Below are 26414 nucleotides of genomic sequence, written 5' to 3'. Positions count from 1 at the left end.
TAGATGTTAAACATTAAAAATAAAGAGTTATGTGTTATCAGTCTTGATGTTGACGAGTGTGTATTGGTTTTTACGTATTGTTAATTTAAATTAATCTGTAAAAAAACAGGATGTGATGTGTATTGTATACTTTTGATAAGATCCTGTAATAACGATTCAATACAAAATTTATATACTGTTAATATTATTTATTATTATAACTGTGTTAATAGTATAAATCATTATGCTGTTATATATATTTCAATTATTTCATTGAACTATTATTATAAAAATATTGTGATCATGTTAAAAAAAATATGTCTGTCAATTATTTTGAATGGACGAAACTATTGTCAATCCACAGTCATAAAATCACGACCATTGGAAGGCATTCGAATTTTGGATATGACTCGAATAGTAGCGGGTCCTTATTGTTCAATGATTTTAGCCGATATGGGAGCTGATGTGATAAAAGTTGAGAAACCTAATACTGGAGATGAGAGTCGCCGATTTGGACCTCCGTTTGCTGATATTCCTGAATATGGATTACTAAGTTTGTACTTTATTGCACTAAATCGAAATAAGAGAAGCATGTCTTTAGATTTTCAGACTCCAACTGGAAAAAAAATTCTTTGTCAATTGGTTGAAACTTCGCATGTTTTTATTGAGAATTATGTTCCTGGAACATTGGATAAGTGAGCGTTAACGTTTAAATATTACTATTATAACTAAAATATAATTTTTTAACTGACACTAAGAGGGTTAATTCTTTATAGATAGTTTAAAAGGTATACATGAGAAAGAAAATTTATTATTATTTTTTAAGTGGTATAGATGATATCTGATAGTAATTAAAATCATTACCATAAGCAACGCTTCAATGCAAACTTATACATAGTGTATAATTTTAAGAAATTAGTGGATTATTCTAAAAGCAATATAATTCCATTTCATTTATTATATCCTGATTAGTAGTATTAATGGTACAATTTTGTTGTATCCCTAACAGCTTTAAAAAAAAAAAAATCTTCGAGTCCAAACTAACTTATGGAAAATCATTATCTCACTTAACACTACCATAAAGGATGTCCACGCCAAAAGAGTAAAAAGACTAATGATTCTCAATTATTAGCAGCACAAATAATAAAATAAAACACAATAAACATATTATTTTAAAGGTCGCAGTAGAAAATAGAAATGAAAATAACAATAATAGCGATTAAACTGATACAGCAAACGAATAACGACGAACGTACACGTAGTTAATTCTAAGAATAAATTACCTAATATAGTAATACACTAATATTTTACTGTATGGACTACGCTGCCGGTCGTCCAAAACCCGTACATAAGATCGCAGCTAAACCGTACCCGCACGCACACGATTGGTCGCCTCGCTTATTTAAGAATATAATATAAGTTATATAAGTAACTTTAAAATATTGCTCGGACGATGCTCCCGGTCGCCCAACACTGCTCGTGTGTGAATGCGTACCCGCATATTCTGATGGAAAATGTTACATTAAAGTACAATAAAGTGATACATAATAATAAAGACTCATTGTCGAAATCGTACAACACAAAAAGGAGATTACTCTCCTCCACAATTCAATCCATTCCATCTTATGTACTAAAATATTTTTTTATCTAGTACAAAGTTAATAGTACAATAATTCTCAAAATGTTTATAAATATCTACTTTCTGGTCTAATAACATTAAACAATGAAATTAATATTAATTTTAAAAATACATACTTTGAATAATGTAATAAAATTAAAAAAAAAATTTGTCTAGTGAGAGCTGAGGAAAAGTAGTGATAGATACAAAAAAAAAAACAATAAATAAACACATCATAGTAAAATTAAAAACCTTCTCAGTTTCGCATCGAGGTTAATAAATTACATTTTAAAGATGTTTATTAAAAATTTCATTGGAGTTTGGCATAAATAAAAACTTTATGTTGTAGTAATAGCTTATAACTTCATAGCACAATTTTATTAATATTGTTGATAACAAAGATAGTGTTAAAATTGAATTATTATTACATAATTGTCCTGGAAACCAAATATCAACCGTATTCTTATTATAATTTACTATTGAACCTTTCTAAATTTTTTATTTTTGATGCATTGATGTAATGTAATTTTTTTTTTGTTGAATATTTTTAATCGAACCTATAAGGATGGCCTAAAGAATTCACTCGCCAACAGCGCATTAGGTCTGTAGGGCTCCAGGTCTGAGAAAGAGCCTAGTTTAATATATTTTAAGTATTAATAATAAAAATTATAAATTATGATTCTTCATTTGAAATAGATATGGACTGGGGTATGAAAATCTTCGTAAAATTAATGAAAAACTAATTTATTGTTCCATATCCGGCTATGGAACAAAGGGTCCGTGGTGCAAAAAGCCAGGATATGACATTATAGCAGCATCACTTGGAGGTTTATTGAATGCTACCGGTAAAGTTGAACCAGTTAAGGTAGCAGTACCAGTCACCGATTTGATGACAGGAATGTATGCACATGGTGCTATTTTAGCTGCTCTACATCGAGGGTTAGGTGACAAAATAGAATGCGACCTTATGTCAACTCAACTATCAATGATGATTAATTTAGGATCCAACTATTTAAATTCAGGTGAAAATTATTTTACCATTTTTATAAATATTTATTCTCAAAATATTTATGAGACTAGTATTTTATTTATTTTTTTTAAGTAATTTTTTATTTATCTGAAAAACAGTTATCACGATTTTGTGTTGATATATAACAGGATATTGACTGTTTATTATAAGATATATTTACAATTAATATTTTAAAGCTTTATTTTTGATATTATCAACTTTTGTAGTATTCTTTTTAATTTTATTTTTCTCCGATGAAATCCATTCACAACAAATATCATTAAATCTGCACAAGTGCCTAAAAAGAAACTTATAGGTCCCGTACTCAGGTTTTTCTTCGAATCTTAAACGTCGACAGTAGTCTAAAAAAGTCATAAACTCAATAGGGAGCCCTTTGCAAAGCTGTTCGGTTGATGTGGACATTTTTTTTTCACTTATTCTTTCACATCTTTGGATCACTGTATTGAACGATTTTAATTGTATCCACGGTAAACCTTTAGCAATATATAGAAGAACGTACCCCAAAGATTCTAAATCGTCTCGGCGAGAAAGTTCAATACCTGTGTGTGCATTTAATGATGCATACACTGGATTATTTAGTAGAGGCTTGCCTTCGCTATAAGGTATGTGCATTTTTCCTATACGATATCGCTTGGCAATTCCAAAACTGATAAGATATAATCTACATCTGTTTGAGTTTAGACCTATAAGAAAATTAGACGGAGTAACATCTCGATGAATATATTCCTTGCAATGAATGTATTCTAGTAATTCAATAGCATCAATGGCTAATCTAGAAACTGTTTGTATTGATAAAGTACTATTTTTATCTTTCAAAAGTTGTTCCAATGATGGTCCTAATAAGTTCATCACGATAATTGAGTAACCTTTGACATTACCATACCAAAAAATCGATGGTAAAGATATATTAACGTGACTAATTGCATTATAAATTTGATTTTCATACTTAGGAGTAGAATTTTTTGCTGTTTCAATTTTTCTTATTTTAATAGCAACATTTTCGTTATTCAACTTGTTTTTACCCAAATATACAAGGTTCTTGATATGACTGATTATTTGGTATTTACCGTTAAATAAGTATGTATCAAATAATGAAATGATTTTATTGGGTAAATATTTGGTATTATCTACGGTATAAGAATTCATTTGTGTTAGCAAAATAATTGAGACTTAACGATTCAATTTTTTCATTAGATTTTTTATCTGTTAGTTGTTATAGTAACATTAGTTATTATAAATCTAATATTATTTTGATATCTTTAAATTTTTAATGAAAATGAGAGAGCAATTTTTTTTGAGTAGGTCTTGTATTAGCACAATATGTATAAGATTATTATTATACATTTTTAATGGTCCATTTAGGGTCATAACGATCTCCTTCATTTATGTGACTTCTTAACCATATTTATGAACCCAGAGCTCGGTGTTACTGAAGCGGGTTACTTAACAATTGTTGTTTTTTGTCTTTAATCAGGTTATGTCGAGAATAAAGAAGTAAGAAAGTAGACTGTATGATGAATGAATTGCATATAAACAATTAACTGTATTAACACAAATCATGAAATACTATATTTATATATAAATGTGGATAGGGGAGATACTTAATACTAATGACACAATAGCGTCAAGATAAACAAAAAATATATTACAAATGTAAAAAAAATGAGAAGTCGTACAATGATCGTACTTGTTCAGATGTAGCGTTGAGAAACGGTCAAGTCGTCTGTTTACAACCTGATAGAAATCCAGTGTGGGCATTTGAACACATGTGTAACTAACAACATATAAAATACGGGACGGATTTTTAGTCCTTTATTAGACTTTTGACTATAATTTCTGAGGTTATTTTTTGTTCAACAATTAGAGTTGTTTATGATTAAGTTTTGGATCTGTATGGGTATACGTCCGACACTGTTGCTTTACTTACTTTTTTTTAAAAAGTATATCAAAAAATATAAATGGGAGCATCTATGTTTTTATCTAAAATTATCACTTGCCGACTATAGTAGCACTATACAACTTATTATAATGTTTTTAGGTTCAAAATATATCAATTCCGAAAATTGTTACATTTTTAGAACAATAAAATAAAATATTAAAGAAGTCTTATCTTTACCTATATCTATATAAATGTGTGTTATTTTAAATTGTTTTTATTTATTTTATGTATTCTTAAACGATACTTGGCTATAATTTCATTGAATTTCAAATATTTAAAATAAATAGCTTTGATAATAATTTGATTGAGTTTATTAAAAAAAAATCTAGATCACTAAAATTAATAAACATAGTAATATTAAATTAAAAAAAAGTCTTATAAATTGTACTATTCCGATACTTTTATATTTAAATATTAGCTTATTAGTGGTTTTATTTTATTATTAAACAGTATACTAAAATAGAAGTATTTAAATAAAGTTGATTTGAATTTTTTATTCATCTTTTAGGTTAATAAATGAAATTATAGCTTTAATTTTAAACATTTGTAAATTATATTAGTAATTTATTTTGTTAATATTAGTCATCAATTTTCAGGGATTCAGACTAAACGATGGGGCACAGAACACGAAAGCATTGTACCATATAAGGCATTTAAGACTTTAGATGGATTTTTTACTCTTGGTGCAGGTAGTGATTGTCAGTTCAAATCATTTTGTGAATTAATTCATAGACCTGAATTGGCTAAAGATGAACGATTTATGACTAATGTTTCTCGCGTTAAATATAGAGATCAATTGTATAGAATAATTGAGCCAATATTAGCATCTAAAACAAATTGCGAATGGACAAACACTTTTAATGGAGCACCATTTCCTTGTGGATCAGTAAATGATTTGTCACAAGTATTTTGTATACTTCAATCTAAACTACTAACTTTTTAGTTTTTACATTAATACTCTACAGCATATTTTTCTTGAAAAAAAAAAAAATTCTATGTTCATTCAATTTATAAAATTTAGTTTTTCATTTGATTTTATTTATTTTTTTAGGCGTTTAATAATGAACATTCAAAGGCCATAAATATTGTACAAGAAATTGATTGTACCTATAATATTAAATTAAAATTAGTTGGCCCTGCAGTGACCTTCCAGAACACTAGTAATAAAATTATAAGAGAACCTCCATTATTAGGTCAACATACAGACGAGATATTGAAGTCACTGGGATTAGATGTAAATGAAATTAGCAAATTACGAACAGAAGGAGTGGTGTAATACTTGTTCTATTTTTTTTTATGCGAATACTTATTCTCATTCATTTTGAATGTGTACGAGTTTTTCTTATATAAATCGTTAATTAGAAAAAATAGATTTCTATTGTTAAAAAAAATTGTATTACCTTGTAAGTATGATGTCAATTTACACATTGGTTCACCATATAACCATAATCCGGTAACTGACTGACCAACTGCCATTGGCATACATATAAATGTAACTAGAAGATCAGCAATTGAAAGGTTCACCAGGAAATAGTTTGTTACACTAAAATTAAAAGAAATATTATTTACATAATTATAATAATAATAATAAGCAAAAAAAAATACTGGATGATTCTTTTAAGCTAGCCACGCAATTTTTCTTAAAATAATAACTTTGTTAAAACAATTATTTTTTAGTTTCATATATTTCTTTATTATCATTTATTAGTTATTTTTATAATTTATCTCTTAAATATAATAAAGGTATAAACTTTATTTTGATTCGATGTGAAGATGAAAAGGTATTGATATTCTGACGGTAAGGTTTTTTTATGTCCGTGAAAATTCTCAGGTCTCATTATACTAAATTTAATAATTATTAGACTTATTGATTATGATCAATAAGTCAAAAAATCATCATATTAATCTAGTTGAAAATTTTAACTATCAACACCAAAATTTGAAAAACCCTACAATTTTAGAAATTCAAAAAATATCTCAAAATTACGTTACCGTAAAAATGATAATTTTGAAATTATTTTTTGTATTTAATAAATACTTTAATTTTTTTTTTTAATAAACTGATACAAATAAAATTTTATAAAAGTACAATAATCAATATCAATAAATTTTATTGTTATATTTTCTCTGAAAATCCATTGAAAAACCTAAATGCAGAAAAGATTTAAAAGAAACCCCCACGCCTTTAAACATTTTTTTTACTCAATTTTTAAAAATTTAAAGTTATATTAAAAAAATATATATTAAGTTTACAACAATGTTTAACGAAATTTATCCTGACAATTGTTCTACTATGAGAAATCGTCCGTTTAAGCAAAAATATAATATTATTTTCAATTAATACTCAGCTCTCATTATACTGCACCCAAAGAAAAACCTCAATCAATTTTGATAGAGAAATTTTATCAAGGGTTTATGATAATGTTTTATTAATACGAACAAAATAATTATTCTTATAAATAATTATTGTTCAAGACAAGAAAAAAAATTATCATATTGATAAATATATCATAGATTCAATAGTAATGATATATTTATCAAATTGAACAATGAATTTATTATATAGATCGAGGTTTTTCTTTGGGCGTGATTTATATTAGTTTTTGCATCAAAAGAATCAGATTGCAATTCTAGTATATCACCAAAAGTTAAAAAAAACCTAAATTTTAGAAATTTAAAAAATATTTCGAAATTACAATACCGTAAAAAGTTATTTTTTTCAACAATTTTTTGCATTTTAAAAATACTACAACATTTTTTCATAAACACTGACCTGAATTTTTTTATTCGATATATTAGAAATATTGACTTTACATTTGTCTTTTTTTTTTTTTGAAAATTCAATGGTAAAACTAATTGCAAAAAAAAAATTTTCTGGATATACATAAACATGATGTTTTTTTTATAGAAAATTAAAAGAAATATATGAACAATTTTAGCTTCGTTGCATTGCGAAGAAACTATTGGTGTAACTCTGCTTTTGATTTTTTTTTTGTGTCACTTTGTGTATCACACTTGATTTCACCCCTCTTACGGGACTAAATTTGTTCAACGATACGTCAAAAGATCACAAAACGTATGTAGTTGAAGCTATTAGTAACATTAATTTGAACAATTTCCCTAAATCTTTGTTATAAAGGACAATGTCCCAAAAATATTATAGCTGTTAAAAATCAGTCTATGTCGATATTTATAGTTTTCACTATATTAAAATAACTTTTTTATTACTGGACTTAAAATCATAGCAACATTTTTTTCTTTTTAATTTTTGCTTATGTTCCAATAAATCTGACTTCTTTAAACCTACATTAAATTAAAGTTCATACAATTTACATTAAATAACTAAAGAAAATCTATTTTATACCTCGATTTCTATGAGTTATGAGGCATTATAAATAAAAATCATGTAATTTTTGGTAAAAATAATTAATTTTGTAATTTGTTGCATAGTAAAGCGACATTTATATCATTCAAAGCAAAGTCAAATATAATATTATTTTTGTGCAATTGAGATTTTTTTATCACAAATTTTATCTAATTGAAGACATTAAACTCAGAAATTGAAAAAAATTCTATTGTTTTTTTGCAAATGGGGGAATCCTCAAAATTTACTATTTATGAAATCGGTAATTTTTGATATTTACCAATTTACCTTAAAAGTCATCAGCTTCTTAAGTAAAAAATTATGTAATTTTTTAGTAAATATAGCATATTTATTTTTAATTTGATATGTGTATATTCAAGCATTTTACAACATAGATGTAATAAAAGTCAGATATCAATTAAAACTACTCGACACCACTACCGTTGGATTCTGTAGTTCTATTTTTTTTTCGCTTCAATGCGAATTGGAGAAGGTTTTTAATTTTACTATGATGTGATTATTTATCGTTTTTTCATTGTGTCATTATGTCATTATGTCATTATGTCCCGGAAGTAATGACAATTTTATATATAATTTAAATTAAAGCTATGTAAAATACTTTCTTTGGGAAAAAAGTTTTACCTGTGGATTTGTCTTGTAAAAAATGTATATTATCATTTAAAAATTAAATTAGCCCCCTTATAATAAGTTTTAAGGAGTGATGATAAAAAATAATTAATAGCTGATAAATACAAAATATTTATTTAACTAAAAAAAAAAACAAGTTTATTTTCCAGTATTGTATTTATTTTGCAAGTAATTGAGTGGGTTATATTAAATGAATCGCTCTATAGATTAAATTTTTAGAAACTCATTTTTAAATGACGAATTTGGAATGTATTATTAACCTACTTTGATAACGAATTAATCCCAACTCCTGTACTACTTTAAGCTCATTCCCATACAACATGTATACTATGATTAATAAATGATTTATTCTGTAACATATTATTTCAATGAATGTAAATGGATTTAATAAGCTTTGTCTAACGTAGTATCAGGCTGTCCTGAGAGACCGAAGGCTCAAGGGCTACACATATTTTAGTAGCTTTTCTTGTTGAAATAAAAAAGTGAATTGCTCAAATAAAATAAAAAGATATTGAACTATTAGAGTGGATATCATGATAGCTCACAAAAACTTTGTTGCACTTATATATTGTATATTACATTATATTTTTAATCGTATAATAGTTTCACATATTTCTGTCTTTAATTAAACAGTCCTAAATACACTATTTAGAGTGATCCCCTAGTGCATGTTGTCGGCCTGCCAATGCATAGTATATTTTTTAATAAAATAATATGTTGTACTTTTTTCATTTTACAAATATATTTTCTCAAGTTTTACCAAGTAGTTAATTTATTTATTATTACTCGATAGTGTACTTTATTAAAACTTACGCGATAAGCTTGTGTACATATGTAGCACATAATATAAGGTTTAGCTGTATTTAATTAAGAAGGTTTTAATATAGACATATTATCAGGATTGTTACGTTTTAACACTGATAGTTTGAAACAGCGTTTTAATACTGACTGTTTAAAATAATGTCAACATTTAAATTGGTATCATGGGACGTTTTAAATTATTTATTTATGTCTTAAACAGATTTTTTTTTAAATATGTTTTTTGATAACCCCACATAATTATAACGTTAATTGCAATCATACCAGTAGCGGCTCGTGTGTGCTGGTGGTGGAGGTGCGACTTTAAATATAATACCGCTAGTTATAGATATTAAAAATTGTCAAATTAAATATAATAAAATAAAACACAATGCACATATTATTTTAAAGGTCGCAGTAGAAAATAGAAATGAAAATAACAATAATAGCGATTAAACTATTATAGCAAACGAATAACGACGAGCGTACACATGGTTAATTCTAAAAATAAATTTCCCATTATAGTAATATACTAATATTTTACTGTATTTTATGCTGTTGGTCGTCAAAACATGTTCGTGTGGCATGCGTACCCGCATATACTGAGGGAAACAACTTTAATGTTTGCACACGATAAATTTATTATAACTATTTTACTATTTAAAAATTTGAATTTTTAATAAAAATGTAGATTTAAGAATATACAATTAATTTTTTTCTTTTAATTAATTTTAGTAGGGGGTGCGATCGTCCCGTCGTCCAGCCACGAGTCGCCACTGAATTATACGATATGGTAACGTAGATTTAGAATGTATGGAAAAAATGTACATTATCTCATCATTTTTTTAAGTCCTTTATATTCGCCAGAATTATAGGTCATTCGGGAATTGATATTAATGTTTTAGTATATTTAAATATAATAACACCTAAACTCAATTGTCTTCTCGTTTGCACGAGAAAGCATCGTCTTTCGCTTCAAGCATCGACAGATACGTGCGATAATAATATATATTATATTTTGTTATTATTTTTTCTTTGTTTTGTTTTTCTACTTTAGTCAATAAACGGCTTGACACTATTCAAAACTATTTGTGTCGTTTAAGTTAGTGTTTTCCACACGCAAGTATATCCTCTTATGTTAACTATAATAATAACAATTGTTATTATTCTGCTTTCTGTTTTCTCCCTTATGATTTGAATTTTTATTACTCAGAACTGTAATTATGTAATATTTTATATAAAATAATGCAATTCAATATTATATTAAATTTAGATGTTATAAACATATATTGATACTTTTATAATATAAAAAATATTAGTTTATAATATTTTTTAGATTAATCCAATTTTAATTTTTAAATAGAATTGAATTAAAAAAACTAAAAGATTTTTTGTCCTTGAAGTTTTAAGGTTTTTTACGACAATAGAGGGCAAAATAGATTTAATTTTAATCATCCAAAGATCAATTAAAACATTTTAAAAAAGCCCAACCCGAAATATCTATAAATTATTGATTTTATTATAATGTTTTTAAATATTAGTAAAAACAAATTTGGGTTTTCAATTTTAATTATTCAGCTATGTAATAATAAAAATTATCCAATATGAAAACAATTAATTGATATAAATTTTAACTTTGAAAGTTGTCATTGTTTTTAAAGATGCGAAAACGTGACTTGAAACATTTTCATGTAAAAATAACTCGTAGCCTTTACCCTAATAAAAACTAATTAACATTGTATAACTTTAACAAAAGTTTTTATAATTATACATAAGGAATTTTATTAAAATACTTTGGTAATGATAAAATTTAAATAAGTAAAAAGGTTGGCAATGATCAAATTAACGACAAGTCAGTGGCAGCACTGTTAGTTCAATAGTTGTACCATTTAAAGCCGAATTTAAATTTGATCAGACGGTGCGTCTTCATTTTACGTTAGCCGATGGACTTGACGTCCTTCTAGCGAAATTTTTTTCAATGAGAGACTTATAAGTTAAAGTTTGATTTCATCTTAAACTGTAAAATAAACATACTATAGTCCATGAATTGATATTGAACGTATGGCGTCTTATGCGATATGAGGCTGAAAGGTAAATTCTACAAGATTGTAGTGAGGCCAGCTATGATGTATTGTTCAGAGTGTTGGGCGATTGATAAGAAAGTAGAGGAGAAAATGAGTGTAGCAGAGATGAGAATGCATAGATAGATGAGTGGAGTGACTCGAGAAGATAGGATAAGGAACAAACATATAAGAGGGAGTATAGGTGTAGCATCAATCATGGATGAGATGAGAGAAAATAGACTTAGATGGTTTGGTCATGTTATGAGGAGAGAAGAATCGGAAGCTGTAAGAACAGTTATAGGAATGAATGTTGAAGGAAAAAAGAGGCAAAGGAAGACCAAAAAAGAGATGGAGGGATGCTATTGAATGCGATATGAGAACAGCTGATGTGAGCGTAGATGATGTGGGAGATTGTGTCAAGTGGAAGTTTAGGATAAAGGTGGCCGATCTCAAGTAGTTGGGATTAAGGCGAGGAAGAAGAAAAAGAGTAGATAGCTCCTATTTATACTAATACAGTCATTATTTGATCATATCTTTGTAAAATCAATTTTTGCTATGAAAACAAAAAAATGAACAAGTGGCTTGTGTTTTTAATGTATAATCATACGCATGCGGACAGCGAAAACTAATACCGATTAACATTGCTATCTTAACGGACCATTTTACAAAACTTTGAATTTTTTAATTAATCATCATTAAATATTTTAGGAGTAAGCCATTACTCTCTATAATAAAATCTTTCTCTTTACAGGTAGAGACATTGTTAAGACATTTTATTCAACAAATACTAACAATTAATAAGTTTGTTGATAACCATAGTAATAAATTAAATAAAAGTTCATATTATTACTAGATGGGGGTTATTTGAATAATATTAATATTATGTTAATACATCATAACACAATATTTGTTTAAAATAATATTTAACTTTTATTTATTATATGGGCTACTGTGGCATAAGTTATTAGGTCTATAAAAAGTTGTGCTAAATTCAATTCAAATTTGATTACTTATTAGTTCAATATTATAAGGGGAATTCTTAAGGTAACATTAATGTATGGACGGCTCATGTTGACTTATATAACTGTCTTATTGTTGGGGGCAGTAATAGTATCCTTTGTTATCCCCGTGCATACGCTTATAGATATAATTATATAAATTATTTACTTTTCTTCGTTTTATGAAAAATATTATGTTGTTATAAAATAGTATATTTATTTTTAGGCTTCATTTAGGAATTATACTACCTGATTTACTTAAGTCTGCCCCTTTTCTTTTGCTCATCAAAAAAATTTTTTTCTATTTTTTATGCATCACCATTTTTTTTATTTGAAAAATTGAATCAATTGTTACAATTTTATCTAGTAGAACATAATACACTCAAAAATTGAAAACAATTTCTCTTTATCAAATGAAAAGTTGCTTAACCACATGTCTTCATACACACAATTAAAATCTAACATTTCTAATGTTTTTAATATATAAATTGACGAATTAGATTTGTTATTACAAGTTTCAAGTATAAAATTAGTAATCTTAACTTGTAATTTATTAATTTTTTTACTGTATTTGTGTGTTCCACTACCAGTTTATAATATATTTTTCTGAACTCAGTAATTCATATATTCTTTTAATTAATGCAAGTTAGTTATCATACATCGTTGATCGACCGATGTACAGCAATTGAGGGCTGTCTGTTTTTTCGGTTAACTTATTTCACTGATGTATTGTATTTTCGGTGTAACTGTATTTAAATTTTTTTTAAAACAATATACAGATTGTAATCGATATACTTAAATGCCGATTATTACCGGCATTTTGTTAGACCGATCGGTATTGTGGTATTTTAGTGTATCGGTTAGTACAGGTATCATAATATGCCGTTTGTTACCGATGATAACAAATCAGTATCATTTAAAAGTAAACAAATCATTCACTGATAGAATCAAGGTAGGGTTTATTTGTAAGTGTAACACCCCCACACTTCTCTTTAATTTTAACCATTTTTCCTAGTCAGTACATTTACATAGGTAAACATTTTTATTTGTACGAGTCCATTATGAACATAAAGAAAGTAAAAATAATTGATATTCTAAAAAAGTTGGTTGTTCGAAAAATATATAAAAAATATTGTATCATTAAAATACCTATAATAATTATAAGTTTTTATATAATTTATTATAGTTATTATAAAAAATAAAAGTTGATGAGTATATTTTTTTGAGAATGTATTGCAAATAATTAGGTATAATTAATGGTTCGTTATAGTTAAAATCTTTTTTATTTATGAAGGTAATTTAATCAATTTAAACTCAATAAAGCTTCTAACTAGTTATTATTATAACAATTACATTTTTGTTTTTATTTATTTTACTGAAACTTATTTTAATAAGTACGATACGTATCTACTGAGTTTATAAACTCTTTGTAATCTAATACTTAAAAACCTGCTTCAATTAATGGTGTACTTAAACTCTTCTTTTAGTGTTTATTTATGTATAATATACGGGTGTTAACCCTTTTACAATAAGAATATTAATAAGTACAGTAAAAATCAATAATAACATAAACAGTTACAAAAAAATAAATAATAATGATATGTTTGTAGTGAATAAAAATATAATAAAATATAAAATAATAAATTATCCAAGAGAATTTGAATTTAAATTTAAAGCCAAATAAACATTTTGTCTAAATACAAAACGCGACATAGAAAAAAAATCGATATGATCCATAATTTTGTTAGCCAAAGATAGAGCTCTTGGGAAAAACCATAAACATGATCCCATAAACATCATTACTTATTATATTGTGTGTTATATAGTACATAAAATAGATGAAGAATAGGGAATTCTATAACTTCTATCAGTTTTTGTTATTCGTGAATCAAAAAACACTTGAATGTATTTTCACTTTATAGTGAAGTATTATAATAGTACTTGATAATTTTTAAGTGTTTTATTAGGTTTTAAGTTTACTGTAATGCGATAAGGGCGTTTATAGGTATTTTTTATATCTTGAATATATTACCTTTTTATTTATCTTCAATAGCTTAGTTTTATTATGTTAATACAATGCAGCTATTTTATGTGTAACTCCTTAATGATAGTACTAATATTTAAAATTATTATGTTCAATTGGAAATGCACAATTTATCTTGAAAATTCAATACATTTTTAATTTAATTATTCTAAAATAATTTATTATTCAATTTTCAATGTTATTGTTAAAAATGACAACACAAAAAATTGCTTATGACAACAAGATTTATATGTTGTTGAAATATGATTAACAATAATTTTTTCTAAAAACTACTAGTTTTACTGTACATGACAGAAAGAAATTTGGACAAAATGATATTATAAACCTACTGTAACAATATTTTTCTACTAGAAAATTGATTTTAATACAAATCATATTTCATCACTTTTTTAAGATGAGAAAAATGATAGTTTATATTTGAAAGTCATATAAAATATTTTGAAAGCTTACATATATTTTAGTGGACTCGATAAGAGTGTTTATAGGATTTTGTAGTTCATATCCTCATTTTTTTTCACGTTAAATAACTATGCAAATTTAAGAAAGATAAAACATATAATGTAAAATTTATGAATAATAGACATAGTTTATAAATATTAAAAAAACAAATAATACATTTTTGATATAATTAGTCTTTATTTTTTAAAAATTAATTCTAGTAAAACAACTGATAAGGTAGAAGGAACAAAAAAAAAAAAGCACAGCATAATATTTATATGTATTAAATATTATAACATACATTATTATTACATACCATACAAAAGACCAAATAGGAGATTATTTATTTTTTAAAGCCTCAACTGTGAAGTATCAAATTTTGTTAATCATGCCAATAATTGTATAAACTATATTTTTTTATTCAATTACAAACATTTCTAAAAAAAGATAGTAATTTTACAAGAAATATTATGTCTAATAACGTCCATGGTGTATTTTCGCTATACAAAGACAAACAGAAGAATATTAATTACAAGAGAAGTTATTCCCTTAATTTATAAAATTTTTATGGTAAATGTGTGATATAACACTTTTTATTTCACCCAATTCATGTATATGCTAGGGTTATCAAAAAAAAAAAATAAATAAATAAATCGCTAAGCTGATCGCTAAATTGAACATCAAAATATATAGATATATAAGTACCCACTTTAGTGAAGCTACAGAATAGATAATATTCGCACTGGATCTAAAAAGGTTTATCGGCTTAGAGTATTTGTATTGAAGTGAAAACCCATTATGACCTTTTTTTGAAAAGTGTTTTACAATTCTTAGGTGATTTATGAAATGTTCAATATTATTGAAGTCAAAATGTTGTTTAAACTTATAGATGTAATTTTCAATATAATGTATTTAATACTATTGAAAATAAATATCATGAGTGTTTCCTTATTTATAATTTAACTTCAGAATTTTTTAATATGATACATAAAACAAATTGAATTCTGTTAAAATCCGTATAAATTAAAGCACTAAAGATAAATAAATGTGTAAATATAATTACAAATGAAAAAACCATGTAATCAAAAATGTTTAGTTTGGAGTTTTTATTGCTTGCTTGTTTGTTATTTTCATTTATCGTGTGGTTCCTCTGAGTGTAATTTTAATTTTAATGTTATTACTAAATGTACTTTAAAATGAAATAATTCGAAAACTAAGTTTATGAATCCTTAAAGCTATGCACATAATTATTATCATTGTGTAAGTTACAAAATTATATATCAATCCCTAAAAAAGCTTAATAATATCGATTTTTGTAAAAAATTAGATTGTGTGACAAGAAATAAAATAAATTAATTTGAATTAATATAGTATGTTTAGAAAATATTACTTTAACTATTTTTTTTTTCAATTACTCGTACATTAATAATTAGTATACGAGTAAAATTAAACAATTATTGTTTAATCTAATTGATCATCATAGTTAAAAGCTTAAAATTGGTAAATTTGTTTGGTCATTATTTTATTTGAAAGTAATNAAATAAATGTGTAAATATAATTACAAATGAAAAAACCATGTAATCAAAAATGTTTAGTTTGGAGTTTTTATTGCTTGCTTGTTTGTTATTTTCATTTATCGTGTGGTTCCTCTGAGTGTAATTTTAATTTTAATGTTATTACTAAATGTACTTTTATATACAGAATGTTAAAAAAAAAAGATCTTATTTCATTACTGAACACTCTGTATAATAAAGGTGGTTATATAGATGGTATACATTTTTATCCTAATGAATGTCTATAATTTTATCATAACGATATATACAATGTAAATAATTTTTTTACAATTTATATAAAATTTAACACTGACAACAGTGCAATCAAGTGATTCAAGTCAAAATTAAATTAGCTATATTTTTATAATTAATGTGTGCATTTTTAATGTAGATTAGATTCACATGTAACATTAATGAAAATCATCGACCAATTGTCACAGTAATATCATTAGAAGAATTATCAAATACTACTATTATAGAAGTACCTGAATAAAATAATTAAGCAGTCTCGATTTTTAAGAATATTTATTTTTCTTTAATAAACCATATTTTTATGGTTTTTTTCTGTACAAAATAGTTTCGACGTTTCACATCTGTCAGGCGTCCAGCGACGGCATACGTTTTTTTTTGATTCTCTAAAGACATTTTATTGAAATGCTCAAATGGTTTTTGTCGTTACGTCTCACACGTAGGTAGTTTGACTATTCTCACATGAGACATGAGCGGACGTGATTTTCAAAAGGATTGATCCCGTAGGACATTATATTACGTCAAGTTATAGCAAGGAATGCAAAGGCCTTGCGTTCAACAACTATTCCTATTTTGAAAGTGGTTGTTTTATACAGAGAAAAAAATTAATCTCAACAAAATTAGTATTCATTTAATTATTTTTGTTAAACTATGCTTGGTCTTATACAGAAAAGGGTTTTTTATTTACTATGATGTATTTTTTTCAGTTTTTTTGGATAAAAGATTCTTTTATGCAGCCTTGCGCCTAATTATTTAACTGCTTTTGCTCTTAAGGCGATTTGGCCGCTTCAAAAAATGTTTTAGTAGTCAATTTTCTATTAAAACACTTTTTTTTTTAGTCGCAACATTTTAATTTCTGGAATAAATTATTAAAAAAAAAGTGACTTGAATTTTTACGTGGCTCTTGATCCTAGCACTCCTAGTTATCACATTTTCATTTGTTTATAAAGTATTAGCATCACATTAAAATAATTATTTCCTAAAGAACTATTTTTTATCTAATTATTAAATTTAAATGTATAATTATTTAACTATTATTATTTTATATACTTAAAATATATATTAACTTTTTTTTTGTTAATAACTTTTTTCATTGCTTTCTAATTGAGAACAATTAAGAGAGTTCATTACTCTCTTAATATTAGTTCCTCTTATCAATATCAAATAAATTCAATTAAAATTACATATACTATAACTGATGTATATATATAGTTGAATAATTAATAGAAGTAATATTTAATTTCTTTTAAAAAATCAATAATTTTTGCTTTTTGATAAAAAATGATTAAATTTATTAGAAGTTCATTAAATGAATTTATATAGTGAAACGTTGATTAATATTCTATTTTAGATTTAAAGTATTTAACTTTGAAAAAAATTTAAATACATCATATTTAATAAGTTATAGTCACTATTTTGCAATGTTTTATACAATTGAGTATATTTTTTTTTATTAAAATTAGTGTTATAATAAATATTTATCATTGCTGCAACTTTTTTGTTTCGTAGAAATTTAATAAGGTTTTGCTATTTGAACGTTGGTATTCAAATAATTCATATGAAAATACAGTACATTAAAATAGTAGTTTAGTGGAATGTAATGATCTTTTACAATGTTTTTGATTCAGTATTTCTCAAACTTCTTGCTATGACGACTCTTGAATAGGACTTTTCATTTTTTAGCTTCCGACGTCATAGGCATTATCATATCATATTTCGGTGATACTATTATGATTTCGTTACCTCCTTTTAAACGTTATCTAAATATTGTTTTAGCAAAATCTCCAGTTGTAGGTTTTTAATATTAATATGTTCAACACTTGTAGATTTGATTAAGCTATCTATATATTGAATATAAATATATGGATATTGAGCAACCAGGCTATTTATTAAATTTGACACTTAAAGTTTTATTCTCAAAATAAGACGCTATTATAAGTAATTTTATTTTTATTATCTAAAACTTGAAAACTTTTTTAATAAATAACTTATTTCTACTAAATGTACACTAAACATATTTTATTGTATTTTTAAAAGATTCAATTATTTAGTTTAGTTCTTTTAATATCTGCCATAATTTTCTGACGAAAAATATGACTGATTGATAAAACATCTTTAAGACCACTAATAAAAACAAAATAATCTTTTTAAATCTAGATGGTGGAGTGTGTTTAAAAGTTTTCACAGATAAAATATTTTTAAACCTTATCTCTCTTGTCATATCTTATAACATCATTATCTTTGGGAATAATAGTGATGAGTGTTATCTACCTCTAAACAATATTTGAAAAGTCATTTCAAAACTTGCCTTGAAAGTTTATTTTTCTAAAAACCAATTGTCTATGAACTGTACTTCTAATTGAATAAAACTTTTGTATAGCTGGCAATAAGAAAATAAAATTAATTTTGTTTTGAGTGCGTTATTTTATTAAAAGTTCCAATAAATGGTTAAGTTAAATTTTAAATTACTGGAATAACTAGAACTTTGTTATTTTAATAATGTGTTGATTTTAAATTTCTTGTTTATTATTTTTACTGTATGGAATATGTATTAACATTCATATTTATATTTTGCTTTTTGGGTAGCTAATCTACCCAACTTGCTGAATACTTCTCAAAAATATGTAGTGGACTATATTGTTTCAGTTATTATTCAAAATTATTAGTTTGGGTGTTATTTTAGCGTTGAATATGTTATTTTAATCACTAGGCATTCCTCTTGCCTAAGTATAAATGTCTAAATAATGTCTGAAATACTGGTTCAAAAGTTGAATCGACCTTTGTAACCCCATCGACCTTTAGTTTCTACCTTAAACATATAATAATACCTTATGAAATATAAGAGATAAACTTAACAACTAACTAATGATTGATAAATTAAGGAAATTAATAAAAAAAAAATACTCAGAATTATTTTTATTCTTTGATTAATTAAGTGGTTTTTTGATAAAAATATCGCTCTGTATTCAATTTAATGTAATAACTAAAAATTTATTTCATTGTTTAAGACTTTTTAGATGATTTTGTATGGACATCAATTTTTTATATAGTAAATTTTTCTTTTCTATTTACAATATAATTAGTATACTTAATAAAACAACTTAAACGAATATTTAATTAAACGTATTATAGAGTGGTTTTAAACAATATCTAAAAAATTAGAAAATAAATTTAAATGAAATATTTTTTAACTTTTTAAATAATTAAAAAGCCAGTTTATAAATTTTGACACTGGCATGACTTAAGCCTAAACAAATAGTACAGGAAAATAAGTAATGCAAATGTGTTAAATGTGTCAAACATGTTAATTAAACTACGGCGTACAAAGTGGTGATATAAATAACTACCAGGTATTTTGGTACTGTCTCATTAAGAACTTTTGACTATATGGTATTATAGTTGTAGTGAAATAAATGTTGCAAATGTGCACTTTATAATTTACCATCATTTAGGAATTTTACGAAAGCCTATTTGGTGTCATTTTAACGATATTAATAAAGTTTTTATAGTCATTATGTATACATATTGAATGTATATTATTATGTATCACTTAAAATATAAACGTATAATAGGATGTTAACAATTGTACATATATGTCTCATGTTATAAATATAAAGATCGCCAAGATAGGGTTATCTATTTGAAAACGCGAAATAACCAGATAATTATGGAGTAAATTCTAAATATCATAGAGATTTTAAAATAATTACTATAGGCAGGATTTCTATCGTGATTAGCCAAAAGTAAAAATTCAAAGTTCCAAAATTACGTCAAAAAGTATTAGACTACCCTATTCTCTCTATAAAAAACCATTTTCCCCTGCTAAAAGCAGTTCTTTCGGTTGTTTTTAAATACTCAAAATCAGCGACACTTTACTTAAGATTGATTCTCTCGTATTTCAATTTAATTTACTTAATTAAGTTTTAAAAAAACTTAATGGTTTTTTAAATTTAAATGACACTTATTTATTTTATTATAGATTTTTGACTAAGAAAATTTTTTCAAATTGATAGGGGCTTAGAGATTTTTAAGTATACAATAATACCTAAAAATCTTAATGTGAATTTTGTTTTGGTGAATTTTTAACATTAATTTATTTGTTCATGAAATAATATTATTTTATTTTTCTTATATGGTAATAAATATTAATTAATTATTTAAAAGTCGAATATTTTTATTTAATTACTTTATTATAGTAACAATTTGTTGGTCATCGTCCATTTGATCATTTGATCAGTTTCAAACTAAGCTCTGTTCATTGAGTAGGCAGCATACTATAATTACCACTGTTGTTTTTAACATAGACGTTGATATTTCTACATTATTTTTTTAATGATGCATTTAAAAAAAAAACAGCTAATAATTTTTGATTGGTAAATTAATCTTATTTTTGGTACTGTAACAAAATATTACTTTGTTTGATACATGTTTTATTTTTCTAATAAACATTTTTGTGTAACCAACAAAAAATTATTGTCGGCTGTATTTCAACGTCAGTAAATGACTTCTCTGCGAAGTCAAAAGGAATTTATTTTAGTACCACAAATATTGTGAGACTATTATGTTTCGTAGCTTAACTTTTTTTTGTAGACTAATTATTATTTTTGTAAACTTAAAATCTTGACATTTAGCGTATGTATCAATTAAATTTTTAACATATAAGACCTATTTTTTATATCTTGAGTATTTCAAATATTTACCTAATCAACTATAATCTATGCACGCACAGAACTGGAAAGATAAATTGTTATCATTGGTAAGTTAAAAGAGATTTTAGCTCTTTTTTTCTTTAATTATACTTGTATCTTATACAAAATTCCTTCTTGTTATTAATAGATAGTTTCCGATTATTAAAATATTATTAATTACTATTTTTCTATTAAAAATCTCTAAAATTTAACATCAATAAGGAGATTTTTATACAAATTCTATCATAATCTCATTAATTTCTCTTTTCTTGCAGAGACCAAAAAATGTATTTCTATAAAGGATAAAAAATTAATCATAAAAGTTCGACAAACCAGGTCATTTTTTTTCTTCAAGCTTCTCTCAAATTTATACAATTACCCAATTATATATCTGACCTACTGCATTTTCATTGTATATCGCCTGTCCAATTTCACCCTGTACTTAATAGTGGCTATTTGGTTTATGTCGAACCATAGCACACTCATTGTAAAAACCATGACAAGTTGGAAATCCTTTTTTGTCACTTATGACATAATAAAGACATTTTTCATTCGTCTACACAAAGTGTTTCCCATTAAATTGATTAAGCTTTTTTGGTAAAACAGAAAATAAACTAAAAAAAAAATTATAAATAAATAATAACCTTAAAGATATATCATTTAATAAAACTGGACAAATTTAAGAAAAAAAATAAACATGATTAAAAAAGATAAAAGAAAATTTAATATGCTTAACTACATCTTGATCAGGAAATCTAAATTACTTTAGCCAATTTAAATATTATAATTAAAAATATATAATATTATATATGTATAATAACTTTTATAAACTAACTCATAGTTTATACATTTGTAGTATTGGTCTAATCCTTCGTGTTTGTGTACAAAATTTTGAAGTAAAATAGTAATTATGCCGTAAAAATTAGATTTGCTAACATTTTTAATTTATGATACATGTCAAACATAATGAAAAATTACTTTAACTGTGCAAAATTATTTTTTAGTTACTATTTTATTATTATAAAATTAAATTTGAGGATTATTATTTTTTGAAAATATTCGGTGTGTGTCGTTTGGTAGTAATATCCTAACACTGTAGTGACAACATAAATATTTAACGACCAAGCCAATAAAATGTTACTGTCCTCTTCAACAGCCACTGAGATTTTATTAGAATTATTTTGAAAATCTTATATTAATTAACATAATAATCTTTTTTAAGCCATCATTAATTTTATTATCTAACAAATTAGTATGTAATTTGATAAGAAAGTTTATTTAAAATTAAGTTGTTATCTTAACTTTGAAGAAATAAAATGGAAATATAGATAATATACAAATACAATTGGACTAACATTTCCTCATTGAAGAATACTATTGGGAATACGTAAGACGCAGAATTCCGTTTTACTTTTCTTCATAACTTATACTTTGGATTGCTTTTCAAAATTGTCTGTATCCAGATACATAGCAATGAAAAATAAAAATAAATTACTCTAGTAATATTTCACTTTTACCCGTGCGTATGATTTATGACTAAATAACATATTGTTAAAAAGTATAGCAGTAGAAAATACGTTTTATATTTGTTTGAAATGATTAGAGTTGAAAAGTTCGGAATAATGAAGATAATTTTTACCATTCTTTTTTTTTCCACGAGGAGATGGAACTTTTTAATGATTTATAATGAGTTCTGAGCATTGAGGTATATGTATAAATACGTCATTTGAAGTTCTATTTGTTTTTTTTTGTGTTTCAATGAATTTTATAGGTATAAGAGTACCTGGAAAAACAATCTAAATAGTCTTTGAGAAAACTGGTAAGCAAATAGTATTACGCTCGATTCATATTGACCATATATATATATATATCCATTTAGAAAATATATCTTGTATATTTATAGTTGAGCGGTTTTAAAAACTATATAGGATATAAGTTTTCCTCTATTGTTGAATTTCTGATATTGATATTGGTTTTATATGCATAATGTGTACTATATAAGTACAATAGTATCAATATTTGTTAAAACTGATTCAGTTTGTAATTCTGTAAGTTTATACATACATCATATAAAAATAAAAACGTGGATTTCTATACTTGTATAAATTGTATTTTATTTTATTTACAATCTAAAAGATATAAACGTTTGATTTCAAGAATATTTTTCTTTCTCTGAGAAATATTGAATGAGTAATGTATTACAAAGATTATATAATATTGTAATATAATAAATTATTGATTAAAAATAATGCAATTCAAAATTGAGCATAAACGTTATAAACAGAATTCAAAACATTTCTAGGCTGAATTTAACAAATATCATATTGAAAATGTTCTTATTTGGGTAGTAGGATTCTTTGTTTTAAAACCAATAAATTTATATTAATAAAAAAACATTATTTAAAAATCTTTTTTTCATAATTTAAATTTACAATCAGTCAAATTATTTATTATTTAAAAATTTAAATAATACTTTGTTGTTTATTAAATTATTTTATTGACCACCTTAATAAAGTATTAAGTATTAAAGAGTTTTTTTTAATTTAAACTAAAAGTATACAAATTTTCAATAATATTTCTTTGATTATTATTATGGTGTTAATGCTAACATTGCTGTATCAGATTTGCCTATTAAATACGCCGTTAAATACACCATTACTAATATTAAAATATAGCACTAAGTCTTCTTTATAATTTTTCGGTTGCTCTTTTCATTATCAAAGTTCAATAAACTTTATCTGTTTTAAATTCATTAAATGTATTTTGTATCAACTAGTAGTATTTTTAACATATCAAGTGAAAAATAGATAAGTAATTTTATATTTTAGTCTAAATATAAAAGAAGTCATTTCACAAATGCAAAAATTTTAGTCTATATAACTATTTGTGTAATTAACCAAATTACACGCACAACGTTTACTGTTAATATCTAATTTTATACTTAATAGTAAACTTCAAATGTACCTTTAAAATTAAATTGAAAAAAATACTCTCAGTGATTAATGTTCTTAAGGTTTTAACGGTGCTATTAATTATGATTTTAATTGCTAATTTTGAAATAACTTTATTGGTTTGGTTTAGTTGAGGTAGATTGCGGTTAAATAATTAACTTTTAATCTTTGAGGCAAATCGGCTTTATTTCACTTTTAATAAGTTAAGTGGCATATTTTACAGATTACTGCAGAGATAACTAAGGGGACATATTAAAGTAGTATAACATTTCAAAATAAAGGGTACATTAAACATATGTGATTACTTGCATGCATTCATAGAGGTCACAGATTTAAATTTAAATGCCTTGTAGGGTTCAGAAAAGCGGATCACATTTAAATAAATTACATACTATAACAATAAAGAATTTCATTTTTATGTCGAATAATGTATTGTATAAATAAAAGTTTGTTAAATAAATATTTTCTTTCAATTAATTATAATAAATATAACATTCGCTTAATCTATCTAGCTTTTATTTGAAAGAGACAATTCTTAGTATAATAAAAAAAGGCACATTTAATCTGAGGGCTCATAAACTGAGTGTTTCTATTGGGCTTTTTCAATTTGAATACTACCACTTTTTAAATTTCAATGGCTTTTATTTATTTAATAAAAATTTCTAAATTTCGACATTATTTTTACAAAATTTAAAGCTACTCTAAAGTATCACTTTACTAAATTTCCTGATAGTTACTAAATGTAAATTTATATAATTTAATATCATTACTTTTTTTTTTTTTGAAAGAAAACTTATTAGTTTCTAAAGATTTAAATAACAAATTTAGTTTAGTTGCCGCAATTTCGGATGTATTCGCTGAAGAATGATATTAGCTTTACGAAATATTGAGAATATTATGAGTATATTTATATATAAATTACCGTTTAAAATATATTTTACGTATATGCCAAAATTACCATCACCATAATTCTACTTAAAACTACAAGTCTTAAATAGAGAGCATTAAGCTTTACACGGAATTTTTTCAATGGAATTTTAAAATGTTTACTCCGAGGATTTCATTAAATTGTAAACTGTAACATTTTAATAATGACAAACGATTTGGAAATACTTTTTTATGTACACGTGATTCACAATTACATATTGTTTTGCAGTTCAACGTTTTTAAGAAAATTAAAAAATAATTATTGGACAGTATTGTTATTATTATTGTTATTTTATAAGTTTTATTTGAGACTAAATATCAATGTGAACGGAATATAACTTTAGATATTCATTAGATAATAACACTCTTTTCTACAACATTAGTTATACCATATTATAATTAACATACTTTACGTATTCATGTAATGTTATTTTATTGCAATGGATATACCTTTAAAATAACTAAATTCGAATTCAAACTAAGTTAATATTATTAATTAATATTAAAAAATTTATTTCACAACACTATTTATATTTTTCTCGCAACACTTTTCATCAACTTTATTTATTTAAACGGCAACATAAATATTTAACTAGCTCATAAAAAAAATATGATAAAATTAAGAAAATGATGGATTGATAACTACTTTGAAATAATGATTTGGAAGTTATAAACATTTTAAAAATTAGAGTAGAGGATGATCGCAAAAGAGTAATGCGTAATGATAAAATAACACAACCTACGCCTCACCTCCACTCAATATTTTAAAATAGTTATAAATATGACTTTCGAAATAAAAGGTCAATAGTTTTTATTTTGTAAGCTAGTTAAATATGTATGTTTCCATTAGAAAAAATAAATTTGACATTCTTATAATGTATAAGAAATGAAAAAAAAACTTAATAATTGTTAAAATGAGACATACATGAGACCAAAAATATGAAAAATAATTTTTTTAACATAATTATTATTTTAAGAAAAATCGAGTAATATTAAATTAGTCATTCCGTATATTTTGACAATTGTAAATATATACTTATTAATTAGTTTTAGTTAGTTTAGTAAATTGAGGAAAGTTTAAGTAAGATAAATTGTTTGTTAAAATAATTGAAGTACCAACAATACAA

The 26414-nt window shown here is 24.6% G+C and overlaps 2 protein-coding genes across 5 annotated transcripts in view; one reads left to right on the top strand and one right to left on the bottom strand.

The window, feature by feature from the left end:
* The window catches only part of LOC126907629 (QRFP-like peptide receptor), a 93105-nt gene that overhangs the window by 6307 nt on the left and 60384 nt on the right, over nucleotides 1-26414 (bottom strand). For all 3 annotated transcript variants that reach the window (XM_050689049.1, XM_050689051.1, XM_050689050.1), the window contains exon 3: nucleotides 5967-6109. In XM_050689049.1, coding sequence (XP_050545006.1) covers nucleotides 5967-6109 — 143 coding nt within the window. The remainder of the gene's footprint in view (nucleotides 1-5966; nucleotides 6110-26414) is intronic.
* Nucleotides 283-5973, top strand: LOC126907633 (succinate--hydroxymethylglutarate CoA-transferase). Of its 2 annotated transcripts, none has more exons than XM_050689057.1 (4): nucleotides 283-674; nucleotides 2294-2619; nucleotides 5163-5452; nucleotides 5618-5973. In XM_050689057.1, exons 1-4 carry the CDS (start codon nucleotides 283-285, stop codon nucleotides 5840-5842), a joined length of 1233 nt encoding a protein of 410 aa, XP_050545014.1. In that variant the 3' UTR covers nucleotides 5843-5973. The 2 variants fall into 2 exon arrangements, with proteins under 2 accessions (XP_050545014.1, XP_050545013.1); XM_050689056.1 differs by having other exon boundaries at nucleotides 5163-5470.

The sequence above is a fragment of the Daktulosphaira vitifoliae genome, unplaced genomic scaffold, assembly GCF_025091365.1.
Source record: "Daktulosphaira vitifoliae isolate Bord-2020 unplaced genomic scaffold, ASM2509136v1 Scaffold_5, whole genome shotgun sequence".
In the NCBI taxonomy this organism is placed as follows: domain Eukaryota; kingdom Metazoa; phylum Arthropoda; class Insecta; order Hemiptera; family Phylloxeridae; genus Daktulosphaira; species Daktulosphaira vitifoliae.
The sequence above is the reverse complement of the archived record's forward strand: the minus strand, read 5'-3'. Positions and strand labels throughout refer to the sequence as shown.

Bases quoted from the DNA above. Each gene is read 5' to 3' on its own strand.
- LOC126907633 (XM_050689056.1), top strand. From the start codon at position 283: ATGTTAAAAAAAATATGTCTGTCAATTATTTTGAATGGACGAAACTAT. The intron at 675-2,293 runs GTGAGCGTTAAC...CATTTGAAATAG, and splicing joins GTTCCTGGAACATTGGATAA to ATATGGACTGGGGTATGAAA. The intron at 2,620-5,162 runs GTGAAAATTATT...ATCAATTTTCAG, and splicing joins ATCCAACTATTTAAATTCAG to GGATTCAGACTAAACGATGG.